This window comes from Xyrauchen texanus, chromosome 1 (assembly GCF_025860055.1).
Source record: "Xyrauchen texanus isolate HMW12.3.18 chromosome 1, RBS_HiC_50CHRs, whole genome shotgun sequence".
NCBI classification, from domain to species: Eukaryota; Metazoa; Chordata; class Actinopteri; order Cypriniformes; family Catostomidae; genus Xyrauchen; species Xyrauchen texanus.
Window position 1 is genome coordinate 9,601,684 of NC_068276.1, and position 24,539 is coordinate 9,626,222.

General features: G+C 37.8%; 1 protein-coding gene across 1 annotated transcript in view; it reads right to left on the reverse strand.

Annotated features, from left to right (window-relative positions):
* The window catches only part of lrrk1 (leucine-rich repeat kinase 1), a 202,344-nt gene that overhangs the window by 88,157 nt on the left and 89,648 nt on the right, over nt 1-24,539 (reverse strand). The window contains exon 25 of the mRNA XM_052113495.1: nt 15,635-15,804. Within this exon, the coding sequence (XP_051969455.1) occupies nt 15,635-15,804 (170 nt within the window). The remainder of the gene's footprint in view (nt 1-15,634; nt 15,805-24,539) is intronic.

Consider the following 24,539-nt stretch of genomic DNA (forward strand, 5'->3'; position numbering starts at 1 on the left):
TTTGGCCATGCTGGAGATGGGTGCGAAGCAAATCTAACAGGCCATTCACACCTCACAGCTCCACAAAAACAAAAATATCTGTACGGCCTCCCGGTTTAGCACCGGAACCAAAAATTATACAACACCAATTGCTCTAGATCAGGTTCCACCCATCTCCTAAACATACAGAGCACCCACTTTTATTACGACACATCATGGAACAAAATAATGGCCAAGATTCTGAAGATACTAATCCACTGAAGATCTGGCCCGCCTCTCACATACACATAGCCTCTCACACATAGGATATTACAAACCTGTTTCCATAAAACAGGCACTATTTACAACTTTCCTTTTAAATACTGTAATATACATGGGACATGTGCATGGCTACAGTCACACATCGATGATTTAATTACTAATTGCAAGCAACAAAATGTCAACATTTCCACGCACGTATAAATCAAACCAATTGATTGTTGTTGGAATGGTTGCAAACCAGAGGGCCCCTGGTTTCCAACGCATTGCTAATAACAATATAAAAATAAAATAAGTTGACGATATGAAATGCAGAGGCTTCTATCGATCCACTTCACATTTTGAAAATAGACATGTATCATCGATTGTGACTTAGCCACCAAATCACACACATTAGATCATTTTGAATTAACACTGTTATTATTATTATATATGTCTATAACTGTGATTCTAAAATCATAGAATTAGTATGCCTGCCACTGATGGAAATACTAGTTATACTGACTTTGTGGTATGTTTCCTTTAATTTAGTATCCACTGTAATATGGTATATTGATGATACATGTTCTAATTGCCTTGAACTCTGTGCCACCTTTCCTTTAATTAATTCAGATTAATTAGTCCCCTTTGCATTTTTAAATACACACTTGAGACCTGGATTACCACTCGCACTGGTGACATTGATTCATTGTTTGTCTTTTCATCATGTATTACTCAACCTTTTATTGTGTCAGTTAAGTTCTTCAGAGTTTCATCTTTACATGGTCATTTAAGAAGCTGTTCAGGTGTATATGCATTGCCAGGGAGAACTCCTTCACCTAATTGAGGTCTGCCCATAAGACCACCAATGGAGGTGGCAGAGAATTCTTCAAAGAGTCAGATCATCATTAAAGGTACAACCAGAAGCAGATGTTTCTCCATGATGGAATGACATGTCCACTGAACAAGCCACAAATGCCTTGATGGACTCTATGAACTGAACACATGTGCTAACCTCAACCAGACACTGTGTTGCGACTTCAGATGCCTCATCAGGTCTATCAACAGACATGGCACTTGCTCTCAGCCCCTTACAGCTGCCCACCTTACAAAGACTGAAGTGACACCGCAGGAAACCCTGTGTGTGGCCCACGGTGCCAAACGGGGAAAACTGTAAGGCGGGTGCCAGTGAGTCTGGGCTACTCCTCGAGAAAACAAAAGGCTCTCATGAGAACTAACATCTGAACTCTCTCTCGCAGATGTAACAGCAACATCCGAGATGCAACATACTGTGCAGCTAACACCTCCCTTCTAAAGTATCTTCATCTTACTCCTCCTCCTCACTTAAAGCTCACTAAAAACCTATGCAATGTGAAGTGTGTACAAAAAGTAACTATAACATGTTTGGTATCATTTAAAGTCTCTCAGTGCGCCTGGTAAACTGGTCTCATCCTCCCAGCCATAATGAAAAGCTAAAAGAAGTTATAAAATATGTGAAATGTGGTGTGCCCCTTAAAGGTGTGCCCTCCCCAGATCCTCCATACCTCCTGTATGTTAATCTACAGGAACCCCTCAACAGGGGACCAAAATCTAATTATAATGACAGACACCACCATTTGGTAAGCATGTTGAATTATCTGGGTATTTAAGGAGAGGCCACACATTGCTCAGGGCTCTCTGTAATCAGACGATCCCAAACAGTTTACTGTTTGTAGTTTATTTCAGGTGATTGCAATTCGTATTTCTTATGTTTTGATAAAATGTCTAACTTTGACTTATCAATGTCTAATTGGAATTGATGAATTGATTATGTTACCTGATCAATAAATTGTCAACATTTGATTTTATTCTGACTGACTCTGACATTGTGTTTCCCAAACAGATTAAGCGATTCAGTATGTTACCGCAAGTCTGCGTCAGATTAGTGACGACTAATATTTGGCATCGATTCAAGTGTACTTGGTTTGCAAAGACAAAAAGGGAATTTCCGTTTAGAACAGCAAACGCTGCTTGACCAATCTAAATCTGGTGTCTTACCTCTGTTTTAATTTGATGTTTCTCCAGATAAGTGTACGTGGGAAACCACGCATGGCCAATCCAAAGCTATTATAAGAGAAGTTATGTTGGTCAACTTACATCTGTAATAGTGGCCGTGACCTCTACTGAAGAAAACGTTAAGTTACATTCAAGTGTATGCAATTCCATGGGGCTATACTGAAGTATCTTTGATTGTGTATACGTGAATGTGACCGATCTCAGGTATATAGCAATTACCTCTGTTTGATGATCCAATACTGACCGCTTGTGATCGTGGAGACCCGTGGTGTAGAGAAAAACACGCGAGGACCTCAAAGCGACATAGTTTCTTAATCTAAACGGGTAAAGTACAATTAAAGGAGTTAAAGGAATAATCAAACATTCGCTCACTTTTAATGATACTCAGATATCATTAAAAACCTTTTTCATTTATGGAGTCAGATGAAATAACGAGATAATACATAAGAGAAAATGTATTTCATTTAATATTGTTGTGTTGCGTACAAGAAAGACTGTAACGCGCAGAGACCTTCACCCGTATTATTGGAGACCGTCATTGGACCGATAAACGGGCTTACACCCACAAAGAAACAGCATACATAAAACCTTTGTGGTCTGAGAAATGCAGCTCAGTAACAGCAGCTCAATGGCATGTTTTTTTAAGTCTCACAGTATGCAGTAACTATCTCCTGCAATACGTTATGTCAAACTTGACATCATAAATAGTATGGAGAGGTTTTTACAGGATTAGAGTATGTGAACAGAGAGCTCTGCAAAGTTGGAGAACCACAGAAACTAGCGATGCATGAAAGGGTTCTAGGGAAATGTGTTATTTGGTGTTGGGAGACGATTTACTGAAGACACTGTGGTGTCAAGCTAACTGATGCTAAATTTTACTGCAGTTAAAAAAAACTGTTTAAAAAGTTTGCCAACCTTTTGGATGGTTTGGAACTAACCAATTTATATTCATTTAAAACAAAAATCCTGGTAATTCCTGCATTCCTGCATGTTTCCCACAGGATTTTGTGAGACTGTGGTGGGTGGACCTCGGACCCTATAGAGGGGTCTGGGGGCATACTCCCCTGTAAGAATTCTTTACATTTTAAAGATAAATGCAAAATTGAGAGCAAAATTAAGAGGCTAGATCTATGAAAAACTTTGTGCTCTTGTATTCAATTTTGTGCTCTAGTAGTAATTAATCAATCATGGTAACAAACCGCAAGAAGGATGTTCTGTTTTCAGGGACTGTAAAAACAGTAAGCCATTGTGTCATTGATCACATAGGGCTTCAGCTACCCCTTGAATTCAGGGATTAACTCCCATTCTTTTCTGTACTTTTGGGAGTATATTTTTAGAGTGTGACATGTTAGCTATTTTTTTTATGTGTTTGTAATGTCCAAGGCTGTGTGTATTTGTATTTACAGTATATTTGTATTATGTGTACATAAGTTTAATAAAGTTTAAAGTTTATTATTATGTGTTTGAATAATTTTCTGTGTACAGACTAAATCAATTATCTGAATTCAGAGAGTTCAGAAATGGGAATGAACTAAACTCCTGTGATAGTAAGTGATAAGACAGTGATAGGCACATGAGAAGAATACAAATCAAATTAAACGGTCAAATGAAAATGCTTAAATTAAAACAGAGGAGGAGCAAACAATACAGATTAGTGATTAGGTCCTTGGCAACACAGATTGCAAATGCACAGCTCATTTACGTCTATGCTAGCTGCCGTGCGGTGAACTGAATGTGCTGCTCCTCTCTGCCACTCATTGAACAGAATAGACGCAGAGAGTTGTGCCTGCAATGGGAAAGCAAGACCTTGTGCTTACGATGCAGCACTGATAACTCTCTTCTATGGAAAGTAGCTAAGGTTTGTCCAAAAAGTCGCTAGGTGCTTTTTGAAAAAAGAAAAAAAAAGAAGAAAAATCAATAAATTTTTTTTTTCTTTTTTTAATCGCTAAAGGGGTCTGAAAAGTCGCTAATTCTAGCGACAAAGTCGCTATGTTGGCAACAATGTCAGTCAACATAAGCGAGGAGACTGACAGCTAACATTGTTAATTAAGGTTAACGTTACCCAATTTAGCTAATGTTAGATTAACATTAATTATCTATGATAACTTCCACGGTAATGTTATCGGTTTGCTGTTGTACATTGATCATTATAAAATTTAATGAATAACTGCAGTGGATACTGTAAAGCTGGCTAAAGTTACTAACCTCAAATGATGTTGTGTGATGTGTGATAACATGTTGCTCACATATTATTGTAGCCCAGTTTGTGCTGAATACAGTGTTATCAGACTTTAGCCATTATTATGTTTTTAAGCAACTGAAAAAAAAAAAAAATGTCAAGGCATGTCAAAACTTCTCCAGGGCCAAAAAACAACCTCAGACCCCAGAGGGTTAAACTGCTAAGCATGCCATTTAACAGAACAAACAATAATTATGAGTTTCAATAATGTCCTTTTGTTATTGCAAAGCGCATTTCAACGCTCCACTCAATGCCAGCGTCAAGCGGCGCTTTGCCCTCCATATGACAAGCACTGCAGAAAGTGTCAGAGAGGGACGAATTTACAAGCTTGCCATACAAAAAGGTGGGAGGTTTGCAAAAATAAAATTGAAAACATGTATTTGGAAGAGATAAATGGCAATTGTTTTGTTTGCAGAAAATAAAGAGGACTCAACTTGTTTATGTTTAGGTCTTAACGATTTTATTTAAAAAAAATTGGTGAATGTAATTATTGTACTTCAGTAATTGGGGACTATGGATACAATAAGGTAATAATTAATTTAAATAAATTATGAGACATTCAATATCTCTTCATAAATTTGGACAGTTTTAAAATATTTCTCGTAGCTTTGTACTCGCAAAAGACATAATTTGTGTTAGGCAGAAACATGCGTGAAAAACATTTTGGCGTGAGGTTGTGCTGATGTCTCACTTCACAGACTTCAATGTATACAGCAGTGCTGATGCGAGTCATGTGAAAGCCCCTCAACGTGAATAAACATCAGTCACTTTTATGCATTATTAGATTTTCCACCCTTTTCTCTCAGTGATGAACATTTACATTTACATTTACATTTACGCATTTGGCAGACGCTTTTATCCAAAGCGACTTACAGTGCACTTATTACAGGGACAATCCCCCCGGAACAACTTGGAGTTAAGTGTCTTGCTCAAGGACACAATGGTGGTGACTGTGGGGTTAGAACCTGTGACCTTCTGATTAACAGCCCTGTGCTTTAGCCACTACGCCACCACCACTCAACATGTGCCATTTCATTCAGTTAGTTGGTACATGTACCAGGTCACTCAGTTTTATGAATGAGAAGTTTCACAAGTCGCTTCTCACTGTGCATGCGCTGCTGTAACAGCATACGATTGGCCATAGCTGTAACAAATCAAACGATCTGCCTCGGTTTGACCACGACTGCTAAGCACACGATTGGCCAATTTTGTAATCAATCATGAGGGTGTAAGCACCCTTAACCGTTGACGTTGTTACAGAATGAGCAGCCACCGACTGCTATATTTGATACCAATCAGTCGCATTTCCAATGTAGAACAGCATGCTTCCATATTGCTAAGTTAAAACACATGCTCTCTGTTGCTGATGCCGAAAAATTATTTATGTGTTCGTGACCTCAAGACTAGATTATTGTAATGCATTACTGGGAGGATGTCCATCAAGTTCAATAAATAAACTTCAATTGGTTCAAAATGCAGCAGCCAGAGGCTGACTAGAACCAATAAATATGATCATATTAGCCCCATTTTATCATTGTTAGATTGGCTACCTGTTAAATTTTGTATTAATTTTAAAATTTTGTTATCCATGTACAAACATTTGAATGATCTAGCTCTGCAGTACTTAAGTGACCTTCTACCACACTATATTCCATCAAATTCATTACGATCGCAAAATCCTAGCCTGTTAATAGTTCCTAGAATATCAAAATTAGATATTCGCATTTTTTTTACATAATTGGCATCGGCCAATATCCAAGTATATCAAGCCGATTATTAGGCAGGCGAATCTGTGGGCAGCCTAGTGTTGTTGTGGAACACGTGTTCGACGCACGCTGCCCCTAGAGTCATTTTCCAGCATAGTGAGCAGACCTCATCCAGTGCCTAAGGAAGTAGCCAAGTTCCTTGGAGAAAACGGTAAGGATTAAATTTGTATAACTCCTTTATATTTAATTAAAAACTTTTGATATGTTACTGCCAACTTCAAGAAAAAACACGACAAACGCGATATGACGTTCGGCTACTTTGGATATTGATAGTGTAGTTGAAGTTGCATTATCACAGCAGAAGGGTGACTATCATGTCACAATAAGTAAGCAAGAATTTTGCAATTACAGACAGTGAATCTGAGACTTTTATTTGTTCTGTTTGTGTGTCCCATTTGAGAGAGTTGTCAATCAATGCAGAGAAATAAGTAATAAAAAAAGATACCAACGCTCTTTAGGCTAGTGAATGACTGGCTTTGGTAAGCTCGCACGTCATCGGTTCTGCTGTCAGTACTGGAGAAATTAAGAAAATACATTTATTATTGCTATAAAGAGAAAGTTATTTTATCTCGCCAGCCATTTCTATGTATAATAATATGAAACCATTTGTCTGTGATGCAATTTAGCTATTCGCAGTCAGAGAGAGAGAGAGAGAGAGAGAGAGAGAGAGAGAGAGAGAGAGAGAGAGAGAGAGAGAGAGAGAGAGAGAGAGAGATCGATCTCGCTCACGCGGTGCCACAGCGAGCACAACACGAGCCCTGCTTAATGAGTGACAGAACTAAACATTCAAACATAGCCTGGTTACACTTTAGATCTGTGATATTAGTCTGATTTTCTTTTAGATTTCGCCTTCCAAAGATTATAAAAAGAATATTTATATATAAGCCGCATTCTGTCTAGCACAACTTCCTTCCCTTCACAGCGGTGCACTGACAGAATATTTGCTTAAATATTTCTCCCTAAAACTCAAACTTAAAGTCAGAATCAGCACGATCGGTGATTGTTGTAAAATGCAGTCTAGCTACTGTTGCTAAATTGCGGGACGCGTAATAAAAAGAGCGCAAGAGATACCGTTCCCAAGGTGGCGCGTGCTCCGAAACAGACCGCAACGAGACAAGCATAGTATAGGCTACTTTGGGTTTCATGTGCGCGTCTAAACGATCAACTATACACAAAAATGTCAAAACGACCGGCTTGGAGATTCACTTAAACACAGTTTATGTCTTAAATGGACGTAATTATGGAAATAGTTGGGAGAAAATATGCTGCATCAGGAGCCTATTAGATCTGAACTCGGTCTTAAAGGGGAAGCTGTCTAATAAACATGCTGACGATTGAGCCATTACTGCGAATCAAACAACAAAAGGCAAAGAGAAAATCACTTACAGCTCTTGAATGAATAACATCTGCATTAATAAGCATTAATCTATCTATGATAAACTATGCAGTGTTATTTTACAATTGATTACTTTATTAGATTTCTTTTTAGACCACACCTGAACAGTAATGTTAGTAGACCTTCCTGAAATTAAATCACTGTGCCTATATAACGTTTATCTTTGTGTAATTGTTTATCTTTTGTTTATATTTGTTTAATATATAACAAAAAGAACCGTTAAGAATACCGTTAAAGTACCGGATCGATAAGCAGTATCGGTAAGAGTAGTAATACCATTAAAACCTTAACGATACCCATCCAAACAATGACGTAACTTACAAAGAGACTGAATGCGATTCACTAGCATCATGCAGACAGATGAGGTAGCATAATTAAAAATACAGTTATGATTGTTTTACTACAAATTTTGAGACTAAATTAAAACTACTTATCAGCAAACATAGCATACTGATACACACATACAGCTACATACTACCGAACTATACCAGACAGTTTACTGTTGCACTGCACTATTATGTGTTTTGTATGTCATATGTTATGTACTACAATCAAAAACCAGAATATTTGCTTAAAACTATCCTGTATACCTGACAATTAGTGTAAAGAGAAGATTGTTGAAATTATTTTAAAGTTACAAAGCAATGTAGCTTGCAATTCGTCAGCGTTAGCAGGCAAGATCAAGTTATCTAAAATTGCACAGATCAATCCTTATGGCACTATATTTCACATGCTTTGCAGTTAAGTAAGCTTACCTGTCTAATAAGAAGAATGCCAATTCAGTTTTGATCCCCAAAACTGAACGAAATTTCCTCTAGTAATCAAATGCCCTGCCGATGTTCACTCTAGTTTTTGCTCGATGTTCCCATTTAGCCAGATGGGATTCAGTAGATAAATGTTTTTTGTTTTTTTGGCTTACTCAGAGTTTGTGTAGGAGTCGGTGTTGTGCTGGGTGCCGTCCGTTTGATGGATTCCATCTCTAAGATAACCTTACCTAGTGTTGCAGTTTGATGTCTCTGGTTAATAGTCGAAAAGAAGCACTGAGGCTAGGCCCTCGGGAGTGCGCATAAATGTCACAACCTTTGGATTTTCCCAGCAAAACCAACCCGCTCCCTTTGCATGAAAATCAGTCTACAGGCTTTAATAGGCAACCAAGGAAGTCCTGGAAGGGCACATTTTTTACGTTGCGTTACAAGCCATTCACACATAAAAAAAAAAAAGGCTGATATTACATGAAAATTGTTACATACTTATATACATAGCGTTGCTCGCTAATGGAGACCCAGTATAACGCCGTTTGCAAGTCAAATTAACATGTTTAGAAAAGTTTATACATATGTAACATCTTAAGTTCATGAAATATCTGAGAAAGTGCTCCTTCACTTCGCACGCTCATATCAAACTCAAGTGCTCAACGCTTGCTGACAGCTGCACGTGAGAGAGAGGTAGAGATAAAGCAGGATTTACTCGTGCATCTTCTGGAGTTACAGTTTGATACAAAAACAAGTTTAGTGATTTGTTCATCTGTATCTACTGGTTTAATAATTCACAGCTGCACTATAAAATGAATAAAAGTGTGTGTGAATTTCCCATGCTATGAACATGGAACTTGCAGTAATACTTAAAATTATGAACTAAACACGCAAATTACAGACTCTGATAACGTATTAATGATAACTTATTAATATCATTATCAAACATTAGATTACATTATTAACAGTTAATGTATCTTAAATAGTCACAGATCTCTGATTCATAAAATTTCATACAAGAATGTACATCAACTAATATGTTAAGCATATAATTGTGGGATTATCCACGAACAAAGCCATCAAATGAACACAACATCACATTCCACAGATCAGAGAGATCCCCCACAGAGCCATTAGAGTGTCATAAAAACGTATCTATGGTGCCTAAATTGCTGAAGGAGACTGACAAACTAAGGTTTGTAATAACAGAGTTGAACAATAAAGAAGATCCTTCTCTGTTCCACAAATTTAAACCCTCAGCATGACCTTCTGAACTTCCACAAAGAGCTAAAGCAGGTTTTCTTTGAAAGTACCATTCCAGTACTTGTGATTTAACCCAATAAAATAAACACCATACCTAGCCTAGCTAGATAATTCTGAAAATGACTATGACCTGTGATCACTTTTATAATTTACAAACTAATGTTTGTTAATTACAGCCTGATGTACCTTTTTAAAATATGTGTAGTGATTTGTAATCACTTCTAACTAACAAATCGATGATTAGAATCTTTAATCTTTTATGGTAACTTCAAGGTTGAAATGGATATTATACCCTGACATTCAATTTTCTCATAACGTGTAATGTATTATCCATGTTGTAAAACTAATTAATTAACCAGTACAATTTGTAACCAGGGAATTTCATGTTTTGCTACTTATTATATTCATGAATGTCATATTTAGTATGTAAATGCTTGCTTGTTTACGTAGAGAATGTTGATGACAACGAATGTCATGTCGAATGTTGTTTTCAAGTTTAAACATGCACTAATTTGAGCAGGAGTTTGTAAGAATCCACCACAAAGGATCATAAATCAACTTTTGAAAAGGACAGCCCAGTTGACCATGTGAATCTGGAAAGTCACTTCTGATTGGCTCAGGACATATTTGGGGTGCAACCCAAAATGTTCCTATCCAAGGAAGAACTCCCTCTTCTCTGCTCTTCTCTTCTGCTGAACTTCTCTCTTGCAACGCTCTATTTGGAACCGTCTTTTGCTTCTTCCAGATCCTCTGTACTCTGCAGAGTCCAAGGAAAACTTGGGACACACAAAGTCCCGAGGAAGCTTCACACTCTCTGCTCTACAGTTCACACACCCAACGGGAGTCATGAGTCCTTATTGCAGAAGGCCTCACTTCATCCAGACAATAACTATCCGCGATCATAACAGAGTCCAAATCATCGACGGATCAAACTTTCGATCAAGAGCCAAAGAACCAAGCAACACGTGGAAACGCAATGCAAGGAAACGCAAGTACATCTCCACACTTTTGCTCAAAGTGCTGGTGTATTAGTTGAATACTTTAGGTAATCCGATTGCAAATCGATTTAGACTCAAAGAACTAGAAATGGTTCTCAAGGCATTGTCATCAGACTCCGTAAAGTTTATTTTCTCTGTATTGATCTTTTATTTCACATTCTGTCAATACTCTCCTACCTGTTTCATGTCATATGTGTTAGATTAGTTATATGTTTAGAATGGCAATAAAGTTTGTCTGTATTCAAAGATAATGGTATAGACTGTGGTATATTTTGATAAATAATCTCATCCCTGTTTTAAAAGATTTAAAAGCTGTACCTAAATATGTGTGATATTATTTTCAATAAGCCATGAGAATAATATTACTCCAATAAGTGAATTCATCACAATTACTTTATTAAAGCTAATTCCTTACGATAGAAATTGTGAGTGGATACAACAAGACGTTGTATTATGATTTTAATGCTGGAGACATTCAGACAAATAATCTAGTTATTTGTAATTTATTTAATTTATAATGGTTGTTGAACGCGACTAATTCCATTATAAGTTTCCTTACATAATTATGTAGAATAAGGGCAGTTTAATTTAATTCCTAGTTTACACATACTGTTCCTACATATTATGGTGGAGAATTGCGGCACTTTAATCCGTACCGTGTACATTTATAAAAACAAATTTACAAAATATAATTGTGGAGGTACGCGGGCACTTTAATCCGTACCATGTACATCTACATCAACCAAATTTCCTATATAATGTTTGTTTAGGAGTTAATAAAAAATATATAAATGATTGTAAATAACACGTTTTTTATTTAATCCTTCAAAGTCGTCAATCCCCGATTTTTAGGAATTTATTGAGCAATTTCGAGCCGAGAAATTTTTACAGATGACCATAACATGACCATAACATGAAAACAATTACATTCATATTGAAATGTACAATATTTTTACTGATTTTATAAATTTGAGCTTTTCCAGGTCTGGAAATCAATTTTAAGTTTCTGCTTATGCTTATGTAAAACATTCCAAATCACTTATGACTAGAGGTCGACCGATATTGGTTTTTTCAGGCCGATGCCGATGCCGATCTTTTGAAATCCAGATCGGCCGATGACCGATTAATGCTGCAGATTTATTTTGGCCGATATGTGCTTGTTTTTAACCTCTTATTTGAACCTTTTATTTGAAAGCTAAAATGTAACACAAATAATTACTTAAGATAGACAAAATTTCTCATCAATACATTTATTGAACACTTGACCAATCTGCACTTGTACACTTAATTTAAAAATGTATAATGTAAAAACATATTGTATAAATAATGTATAACAAATATATTAAATAAACAAAGCAGGTGTTACGAACTGCTCCGAGACACGAAGGTTGAGATCCAAATGCAGCTTTAATTAAGGGGCAATCCAGACACGTAATCCAATATTCAGAGCATCCAAGAGAAGCACAGACATAACTAGGGATGGGTATCGTTAAGGTTTTAATGGTATTACTACTCTTACCGATACTGCTTATCGATCCGGTACTTTAACAGTATTCTTAACGGTTCTTTTTGTTTTATATATATATGTGTTTGACCCCCTTTCGCCTTCAGAACTGCCTTAATTCTACGTGGCATTGATTCAACAAGGTGCTGAAAGCATTCTTTAGAAATGTTGGCCCATATTGATAGGATTGCATCTTGCAGTTGAAGGAGATTTGTGGGATGCACATCCAGGGCATGAAGCTCTCGTTCCACCACATCCCAAAGATGCTCTATTGGGTTGAGATCTGGTGACTGTGGGGGCCATTTTAGTACAGTGAACTCATTGTCATGTTCAAGAAACCAATTTGAAATGATTCGAGCTTTGTGACATGGTGCATTATCCTGCTGGAAGTAGCCATCAGAGGATGGGTACATGGTTGCCATAAAGGGATGGACATGGTCAGAAACAATGCTCAGGTAGGCCGTGACATTTAAACGATGGCACTAAGGGGCCTAAAGTGTGCCAAGAAAACATCCCCCACACCATTACACCACCACCACCACCAGCCTGCACAGTGGTAACAACGCATGATGGATCCATGTTCTCATTCTGTTTACGCCAAATTCTGACTCTACCATCTGAATGTCTCAACAGAAATCGAGACTCATCAGACCAGGCAACATTTTTCCAGTCTTCAACTGTCCAATTTTGGTGAGCTCTTGCAAATTGTAGCCTCTTTTTCCTATTTGTAGTGGAGATGAGTGGTACCCGGTGGGGTCTTCTGCTGTTGTAGCCCATCCGCCTCAAGGTTGTGCATGTTGTGGCTTCACAAATGCTTTGCTGCATACCTCGGTTGTAACGAGTGGTTATTTCAGGCAAAGTTGCTCTTCTATCAGCTTGAATCAGTCGGCCCATTCTCCTCTGACCTCTAGCATCAACAAGGCATTTTCAGCCCACAGGACTGCCGCATACTGGATGTTTTTCCTTTTCACACCATTCTTTGTAAACCCTAGAAATGGTTGTGCGTGAAAATCCCAGTAACTGAGCAGATTGTGAAATACTCAGACCGGCCCGTCTGGCACCAACAACCATGCCACGCTCAAAATTGCTTAAATCACCTTTCTTTCCCATTCTGACATTCAGTTTGGAGTTCAGGAGATTGTCTTGACCAGGACCACACCCCTAAATGCATTGAAGCAACTGCCATGTGATTGGTTGATTAGATAAATGCATTAATGAGAAATTGAACAGGTGTTCCTAATAATCCTTTAGGTGAGTGTATATATATATATATATTTATATATATTATACAAAGATAAACAAAAGATAAACAATTACACAAAGATATACGTTATATAGGCACAGTGATTTAATTTCAGGAAGGTCTACTAACATTACTGTTCAGGTGAGGTCTAAAAAGAAATCTAATAAAGTAATCAATTGTAAAATAACGCTGCATAGTTTATCATAGATAGATTAATGCTTATTAATGCAGAAGTTATTCATTCAAGAGCTGTAAGTGATTTTCTCTTTGCCTTTTGTTGTTTGATTCACAGTAATGGCTCAATCGTCAGCATGTTTATTAGACTGCTTCCCCTTTAAGACCGAGCTCCTGATGCACCATATTTTCTCCCAACTATTTCCATAACTACGTCCATTTAAGACAAACTGTGTTTAAGTGAATCTCCAAGCCGGTCGTTTTGACATATTTTTGTGTATAGTTGATTGTTTAGACGTGCACATGAAACCCAAAGTAGCCTATACTTTGCTTGTCACTTTGCGGTCTGTTTCGGAGCGCGCGCCGCCTTGGGAACGGTATCTCTTGTGCTCTTTTTATTATTAAACGCGTCCCACAATTTAGCAACAGTAGCATTTTACAACAATCACCGATCGTGCTGATTCTGACGTTAAGTTTGAGTTTTAGGGAGAAATGTCAGTGCACTGCTGTGAAGGAAAGGAAGTTGTGCTAGACAGAATGCGGCTTATGTATAAATATTCTTTTTATAATCTTTGGAAGGCGAAATCTAAAATAAAATCAGACTAATAATCACAGATCTAAACAGGCTATGTTTGAATGTTTAGTTCTGTCACTCATTAAGCAGGGCTCGTGTTGTGCTCGCTGTAGCACCGCGTGAGAGATCTCTCTCTCTCTCTGACTGTGAATAGCTAAATTGCATCACAGACAAATGGTTTCATATTATTATACATAGAAATGGCTGACGAGATAAAATAACTTTCTCTTTATAGCAATAATAAATGTATTTTCTTAATTTCTCCAGTACCGACAGCAGAACCGATAACGTCCGAGCTTACCGAAGCCAGTCCTTCAATAGCCTATAGTGCATTGGTATCTTTTTTATTACTTATTTCTCTGCATTGAGTGACAATTCTCTCAAATATAAGACACACAAACAGAACAAGTAAAAGTCTCAGATTCACTGTCTGTAATTGCAAAATTCTTGCTTACTTATTGTGACATGATAGCAACCCTTCTGCTGTGATAATGCAACTTCAACTACGCTATCAATATCCAAAGTCGCCGAACGTCATGTCGCCTATCGCGTTTGTCACGTTTTTTCTTGAAGTTGGCAGTAAAATATCAAAAGTTTTAATTAAATATAAAGAAGTTATACAAATTTAAGCCTTACCGTTTTCTCCAAGGAACTTAGCTCCTTCCTTAGGCACTGGATGAGGTCTGCTCACTCTGCTGGAAAATGACTCTAGGGGCAGCGTGCCTCGAACACGTGTTCCACAACAACACTAGGCTGCCCACAGATGTGCCTGCCTAATAATCGGCTTGATATACTTGGATATTGGCCGATGCCGATTGTGTAAAAAAAAATGCAAATAATCGGCCGATTAATCGGCCGCCCGATTAACCGGCCGACCTCTACTTATGACGTCAATTTCATAACAGATGATGCCTTAGGAGCAGACAGCTCACTAGGTCTAAGAACAGAGCTATAGAAAAATAAAGAGACATATCTAAAATCATCTAAAATTTTGTAATTGTTATCAAAATATACAATGATGACTTATAGACATTATAGACATTACAGTTTTATCTTCTGTTAATGCCTGAACTTCTGTAAAGTTGCTTTGAAATGATGTGTGTTGTGAAAGGTGCTATATAAATAAAACTTACTTGACTTGAATTACTTGACTTGAATAGCAGAGAAATACTGTAAGGATTAACAGTTCACTGTTAACAGGAAATGTAATCAGTCACAGACTCCATACAACCCACAGTGATTGGTTTATGAAAGTGTTGATTAAAATGACGCAAGTTTGTTCCTCAACTGCTGGAACACATGACTTACTTTCACAAGCAAATTACTTACCATTGTTAGAATCACTAATTGAGACGATTGAATGGACATCCAAACAGCGCTGCAAGTAAACCGGGCAATCATCTAATAATAATAATAATGGTTCCTTTCTAAGGAAGTGCAGGATGTTAAAGTACCTGTGCTACTGTTGAGAGACTGCTGTCTGCATTTCTTGAAGTGGAAGCGTTTAATCGCCACTGGATGGCCTCTGTATTTGGCTCTGTAGATGATGGTGCCACTACCTCCCTGACCCAGAATATCTGCTTTTTGTTCACTCCATTCCAGATCACTCTTCAGCAGGAACAACCTGAAACACACATACAGTTGTTCAGAGCACATACAATGCATTCAGAAAGTAGTCAGACCCCTTAATTTTTTTCACATTTTGTTATGTTGCAGCCTTATGCTAAAATGCTTTAAATAATTTTTTTCACATCAATCTACAATCCATACCCCATAATGACAAAGCAAAAACCAGATTTTTGATAACTTGGCAAATGTGTTAAAAAGAAAAAGCTGAAATATCACACTGAAATAAGAATTCCCTTTACTATGACACCTGGAATTTAGCTTTGGATCATCTCTGAAATGTTTCAACACTTTGATTGGAGTCCACCTGTGGCAAATTAAATTGATTGGACATGATTTGGAAAGAAACGCTTGTCTATATAAGGTGTCACATCTGAAAATGCATATCAGAGCAAAAACCAAGCCATGATGTCAAAGGAACTGCCCGCGGAGCTCAGAGAAAAGATTGTGTCGAGGAACAGATCTGGGTAAGGCTACAATTTTTTTTCGGCTGCATTGAAGTTTCCCAAGAGCACAGTGAGATCCATAATTCTTAAAGGGAGGAAGTTTGGAACAACCAGTACTCTTTCTAGAGCTAGCCGTCTGGCCAAACTGAGCAGTCGGGGGAGAAGGGCCTTGGTAAGAGAGGTGACCAAGAACCAGATGGTCACTCTGGTTGAGGTCCAGAGATTATGGAGATAGGAAAAATTTGCAGATGGACAACTATCACTGCAACACTCCACCTATCTGGGCTTTATGGCGGAGTGGCCAGACAGAAGCCTCTCCTCAGTGCAAGACACATGAAAGCCCGCTTAGGATTTGAAAAAAAGCACCTAAAAGGACTTTCAGACTGTGAAACAAGATGCTCCAGTCTGATGAAACGAAGATTGAACATTTTGGCCTCAATTCCAAGCATCATGTCTGGAGGAAAAAAGGCACCGCTCACCATCCCACCGGTGAAGCATTGTTTTTCACTGGCAGGGACTGGGGGACTGGTCAGGGTTGAAGGAAAGCTGAACACAGCAAAATACCTGGTCCAGAGCACTATGGACCTCAGACTGGGCCGAAGGTTCCCCTTCCAACAGGACAATGACCATAAGCACACAGCCAAGACAATGCAAGAGTGGCTTAGGGACAACTCTGTAAATGTCCTTGAATGGCCCAGCCAGAGCCCGGACTTGAACCGAACATCTCTGGAGACACCTGAAAATGGCTGTCCACTGATGGTCCCCATCCAACCCGACAGAGTTTGAGAAGATCTGCAGAGAATAATGGCAGAAAATCCCCAAATCCAGGTCTGCAAAGCTTGTCGCATCATACCCAAAAAGACTTACGGCAGTAATCGCTGCCAAAGGTGCTTCAATTAAGTACTGAGTTAAGGGTCTGAATACTTATGTCAATATTATATTGCAGTTGTTTCTTTTTAATATATTTGCAAAGTTGAGAAAAATCTAGTTTTTGCTCTGTCATTATGGGCTATGGAGTGTAGATTGATGTGAAAAAATAAATAATTTAAAGCATTTTAGCATAAGGCTGCAACATAACAAAATGTATAAAAATTAAGGGGTCTGAATACTTTCTGAATGAACTGTATGCACGCACAGCTAAATCAACTAATAAGTATGGTAATGAATCATATTTGAATGTGTCATTACAGGGTGAAAGACAGGGTGGAAGTACTATTCAAATTAATTTAAAATAAGTGGCTATTTTGATAGCTCAAGTCTCAGCTAATACATGGCAATTATTTTAGGAAATGTACATTTTATTTCATGATGTTACCGTTTTCCATCTCCTGCCTAAAAAGAGTGAGTATTTTATTGTTTTGAGCATTTTATTGTTATTATTTCATTTTATGATATTTGGATTAGGTCACTAATATTTTTCAATTATTCTTAATATATCATTTGTAATTTTCTATACTACAAAACACCATACATTTTTCTAAAGTTACCCCAAAACTCTCTCTCTGAGTGTACACATCCACAAAACACATAGTTTCAAAGCAGTTTTACAGAAAATCATGCATTTAACAGAAAATGAAAATAATATGTACAGTATAAAGTCTTAAGAGTCATTATTGCGTAGTTTGATTAAATATGGTTATAAATTGTGTATAAAAATAAATAATTGAATAATAATTGTATTTAGATCCTTTAGAACTAATGTCTTAACTAATGAGAAGCATTTGTTTCTCTGGCAGCATTTGTTTGCCAATGCAAATCAGGGGTGTAGTACCAAATATTGGGTCCGGGCCCAAAAGTATTTTAGGGTATTTTAGGGCCCCCTAAATAGAGTTTGTTATTGCAAAACAAATTATAATATTAATTAGAATGTATTGATTATACAAATATTTATTAAAAACAATAATTATTTCTTACTAGCTATGAAAATATTTTGTGCATTATTTTAATTAAATTGTATTTTTGTTTCCATGGCAGTGGAATTATTATAATTTTTTTCCCTTGTATAAGTGACAAACAACACAGGCTATTCATTTTTTTCACAGGTTTCACATGTCGTCATCATATTGTTCTGAAGGAAAAATAACCTTTAGGCATCATACTGTATATAAACATCTGATGATTAATGTTCATTAATCCTGAGCAAGGCCTGTTTCATGGCTGACCCTGCGCTCTGACCCCAGCTTAGTTGGGATATGCGAAAACAACTGCATTTCATTGGCTCTGTACATGTACTCTGCACAATGACAATAAAGATGAATCTTAATCTTAATCTTTTAATAGACAGTTTGGTTTGCACGTATCACTTTGTTTAACAAGGGTCTCTATTGATCTCACTGTTTAATGTAAATCATGTAGTTACTAACAAGGTGTAGTAGTATACATGCAGAAGAATTGAAACTACATGATTTCAATCTAAGATGTACCCAATCTTAATCCTGGAATTCCACAACATCATAAATGAAAAACTTCAGGTGCCAGTAAGTCTCAGATCTGGCCAAATAAACTAACAAAGAGACTTGTCTAGATCACATATGACTTGAAAACTTCTCTTCAACGTGGCTCTAAGTTCAAAGGTCGAAGCAATTAATAACAGAACACACACTCTTGGAGTTCCTGAGAGACCCGGGGCACACAAGCTTCTGTCCTCCAATATAAACCAGTTTGCAACACTTAGGCTCATCAGATCGCATGCATGACATTGTGATCAATGTTCAGAAAACAGCATCTTAAAAGGACATTCCTTAATCCAGAAACATCTCACACAAAGTCACAGTACTTTACTGAATCAATCCTATCAAATATACAAGACCGCATGGACCCACACACAACGCCTAGTCTTGCTAGGCAATTCTGAATTTCTTTGAAATGTGGTAACTTGTATAACTGACAAATTTATGATTATAGCCTGATTTTAAAATGTGTGTAATATTGTATCCATGTGGTATAACCAAGGAATTAAACCAGTATGATTTGTAACCAGGGATTCTCATGTTCTGTTACCTACACATATAATATCCATGAAAAAAAATGTATGTTTAGTATACATGCATTCGCTGGCGTATGCAGAGAAAGCTGATGACAACGAATATCATGTCTCTTTTACCATTCTCAAGATATAAAAGTTCATGATTAAATATGCACTATTTTTGAGCAGTAGATTTGTAAGTATCTGAAACAAAGGACCATAAATCAATTGTCGGAAAAGACAGCCCAGTTGACCATGTGACTCTGAAAAGTCACTTCTGATTGGCGTAGGACACCTTTGGGGATGCGGCCAATTTCAGTTCAAATGTTTCCAAACAGGAATACGACACGCTTATCATCTCTTCCTTCTCTGCTCTTCTGTCATCGTCTCTCGTCCAACATCTCCTGACTGATAAGACTTCGCTCTGACTCTTCCCTCGTGGTCTTCTTGGGATCTCGTTGGAACCAGGTCCATGCCATGTGAGGTCCAAGGAAACTTGACGTCCCGAGAAAGCTTGTCACTCTCTACGGTTTACACACCCATGAGAAGGCCTCGCTTCAAAGGCAACCTCATAATTTACACAGACAATAACTCCAAAACATCCAAAACATCGACGCAACAAACTTTCGACCAAGAACCAAGCAACACAAAGAATGCAAGGAAACACCACTACATGCAAGTACAACTCCAATATTGTGCTCAAAGCGTTGGTGTATTAATTAAATAATTTGGGTAATCCGGCGCATCCTGCTGGATATTTTCGTCATTACAGCAGAAACAACTTAAAATACTCCGCCATTTTTGGGTAAGACATCATTAGGGACTATAAAGGGTCTAGTTTTACTTGTGTACACTCACAATAATAACAAAATCTTATGCTTTTGTAAAATAAAAAAATTAAATGGGTGAGCTTTCAGCAGTCTCTGTGTTCACGAGCATATTTCATAAACACGTCAAAAAAATGTACTGAAACTCTGCGAATACTTATCACACAAACATAAAACATATGTCTAAAGAAAGCTTAAAATGTCTACTTTTAAATAAAACAATTCACATTTAAAACAAATATTCTCCTGCAATGCAATCTGTTTGAAACAAAGCGATGTACAGTTTTTACCGCTCCATCTCATTATCTGTAATGTGATCCCACCCACCAGCAGAGCGCGCCATTCATACGCTAATGTGCTGAGACGTTCAACGCAAATGTACACACCCCCCGACTGTGAGGTTGTAAACACTTTTCATAAATTTTTCTGCGCGTTTGCAACGATACACAGGTGACTGTGAGGTTTGATTTAAACACATTTCATTCATTTTTCTGCGCGTTTACAACAATACACAGACGAGAAAGCTCCAGGATATTATGGAAGATTTAACATTTTCCTCAGAAGAAGAGCGTGAGTCCGATGAACGTTTGTATTTTGAAGAGAGATTTGATCCAGCCGAGGATACAATTTTAGACGAGTAAGTCAATTAGTTTTCATTAGCTGACATGCTATTTTATATAAACATGTTCATATTTTACTAGTGGTACTGTTTCCAGACTTGCCAGCCAGGATTCAGAGTATTGAATTTTTAAATATGTCCTAATAAGCAATCTTTAGTTACATGTAAATGTTGTGTTGGCTAAAGCAGGCATTTAAATTGTATGCTATATGATATGTAATATGATATAAAAATAATATCATATTTAGATAAATATGCCCATATTAGAAAATCATCATATTATAATGATTTCTGAAGGATCATGTGACACTGAAGACTGCAGTAATGTTGCTGAAAATTCAGCTTTGATCACAAATCACATTTTACAATATATTTAATAGTGGTGACCCCGAATAGTCGAAGATTCGGTGCATCGATATGCGGAGCCTGATTCGACCACCGATCTCACAGTCGAATCTTCGTTCGCGGGTTTTATGAAACGTGGATCATACCATTTTGGCAATATGGGGGTGCTCAATGTCTAATTTCACACAGAACTACTGATTTTGTACGGTTATAGTAAGTTATATACAGCCTTTAATTATGATAATGCTGTAAAAAAAAAAAACGTGAAAAGAAAGAAGCGTTCGATAAATATTTTTAACGTTTGTGTGTGTGAATAAATCCAACCACCGCTGTGACAGATTTAAGTTTCACTTTCCCTGATCCGTGACAGACGAGGAGCATCTTGACGGCAGGGATTACTTAATGTCTGGAACAAAAAAATCTAAAGTGTGGATGCACTTTGAAATGGTAAAAGATGATCCAAAAAAAGTAAAATGCAAGTTGTGCCAACAGCTCATGTCCTACCACTCATCAACAACAAATATGGCTTTCCACTTAAAACGGGTAAGTTTCTTAGCTTCCAATAAGGATGGTTCACTCTTTCATTTAACTGGCGCTTTTAATTTACGAATAGCAATATCATATGTATGTCTTTTTTCTAGATCCACCCACAGTATCAGACTAACGACGGCAGTTCATCTAATAGTCAGTGACGTGCAGTGATGTCTTAAAGAGGCTAGGCACTGAGTTATGAAAGCCAGATTACCTGATTTATTGTTTAAGCTAATAATACGTAATAACAGTGAACGTTACGCACATAGCGGCATATCAAGAAATGTAAAAATCAGGATGAATTATTTGTCAATAAAAAAAAATAAAAAAAATCAGGATGTATATCGTGTACTCTCTCTCTCTCTCTCTATCACAGACACACACACACACACACACACACACACACACACACACACACACACACAGTGAATGTTACGCACAAGCGCGGCATATCAAGAAATGTATGTATTTTATATATGTGTTAAAATATATACGATTTTGTTAATATATCTTCATTAGATATTATTATACAAAATTCAGTAGTCAAAACACAGAACATATAACAGAACATAAGTTGTTTATTTTTTACAACATTATGTGCTTATTTTTTTATGTGCAATCTTCATCTTTATAACAGAAGATACAATACAACAATCCTTTACCTTTTCATTGTGGTAAGTTATATACAGCTTCCTTTGCTCGTCAAGTGCAAGGTCGATCCGAGATTTTCCAAAGGTTTTCAGTGTAATTTGACACTGGATGTGAGCTGACGACTTTTCATGCTTGGTTAAAGCTGCGGACAGGTTGTTCAAATCACAATATCCCGCTGAAGTCCAAACAGTCTGACTGGTTGAAAAAAGCAGGCAGGGATAGCAGTACAGCCGCTGATTGTTAGCACAGCCACATAGCCAATCTTTTCTTACATACCAATCAGTTTGAAATGATCGGATAATTTTTGTGCCCTTTTGCTGTACTAGTCAATCTAAGGCTGGCGTAGACCTCCCTCTTGCAATTAACTCATATTTGGAATTAAAATCGAGCTTGGAAAAAATTCTTAATTCCGTGATTACGGCCGGTGCTGTCATTTTGATTTTGAATTTGGCGGGGATTAGGCATGTACGCTAGCTGTGGTGTAATGACGTTAGCTACGCAAATGTCCAGGAATATCTCGATTTTAATTGGTCCATGTCTGATACGTAACAGAGATGATTACGGGCATAACATATTTACGTCAAAAGGCACAGCAGATTTGTGCTTTTTGCCGTACATGTTAAAGAATACAGGATTGAAGTGCGCATGCGCAACATGGGTTTTCCGCATGTCGTCTTCAATGAATGGACCGTAAAAGCACTGCTTATTCTACCATTATTTTTTAGTTGATTATGCGTAACTGCTACATTTGTCATCATAACGTCTAAACAATTGGAATAACACACATATTGCATATATAAATCACAAGAATAAAAAGTAAAAATACAAATCCAAGTTTTATTATTTAATAAACATTTTATTTTTGAATTTTGGCAGGGTAGGCAGTGCCTAGTTTGCCTACCCAGACCGCACGTCAGTGCTAGTAGTAGTACCGGAGCTGCGCCAAAACTAACTCAAAGAAAGCTAGATTTGAGACCGCCATTGTCCGAGAAAAGGAAAAGAGAAATCACGGGTAAAATCGCAGAGTTTATTGCACTCGACATGAGGCCAGTGAATGTTGTGGACGGTGAAGGTTTTAAAGAATTAATACGCACACTTGAGCCAGGATACACAGTTCCCAAAAGAGAGACGGTTATGCATGCGGTGGATGCGAAATACGCGTCCATACACGCGGAGGTTTACATGTTAATAAACAATTGCAAAGCAGTCAGCCTCACCACAGATATTTGGACCTCGCTGCAAATGGAGGCATATCTTACAGTTACAGCCCACTTTATTACTGAAGCCTGGCGACTGGAAAATTTTGTGTTAGCAACAAAAAAAATGGAGGAAAGTCATACAGCAGAACATATTTCACAAACACTGAAAGAAGTCATTTCTGATTGGGACATTCCAGGCACTAAGATCGTTTCTGTTGTCCATGACAATGCAACGAATATGGTTGCATGCACCAATCAACTGGCCCAAGACCCATCATGGGGAACTGTACAGGGAGTCCGTTGTGCGGGGCATACACTGCAATTGTGCATTAACAGCGCATTAAAGAAAGATCCCGTGTGTCGCACTGTTGCTGCTGCAAGGCGCCTTGTTTCACACTTCAAAAAAAGCACCAAGGCCACCACAGCACTTGCAGAAAAACAAAGAGAACTGAATGTTGCAGAGCATAAACTTGTACAAGATGTTGCCACTCGATGGAATTCTGTCTATCTTATGCTCGATCGCCTGTTAGAACAAAGGGGTGCAGTTTCAGCTGTGCTGACGGATTCAAGTCTCAGCAAACGGTCCGACCGTGATCTAGAGCTCACAACATCCCAGTGGAGAATGGCAGAGGACATAGTCAATGTTCTAAAGCCAATGATCAAACTGACAGAGCTTTTGTCACAAGATATGAACGCATCTCTGTCTGCCACTGTTCCGATGCTTATGAACATTAAGAAACGACACTTGGCGGTACATGAAGACGACAGCGCTGTTACTAAGACCCTCAAGATTACCCTGACCGAGGAGATTGACAGACGATGGGATCTTAAAGGCCGTCTTTTGGAGAGCAGTATTTATATCAAGGCTGCAATTCTTGACCCACGTTTTAAGAAGCTTTCCTTTTTCACTGATGATGAGCAAAGGAATGAGGCGTATGCTGTGGTGGAAAATCTGGCTGAGAGTTTAGCTGCCAGGCCTGTACAGGAGGTAGGTGATGACAGTGAATTGGTGGAGGAGCGTGATACTGCAGGCCCTTCAAGACAAGAAAAAGAGAAAGACCAAGTGATGTCGATGCTGTTGTCCAGCGATGAAGAGGAGCAACAGCCAGGGGACAGTGAAATGAGGGCTTATTTAAAGGACACTACAAGA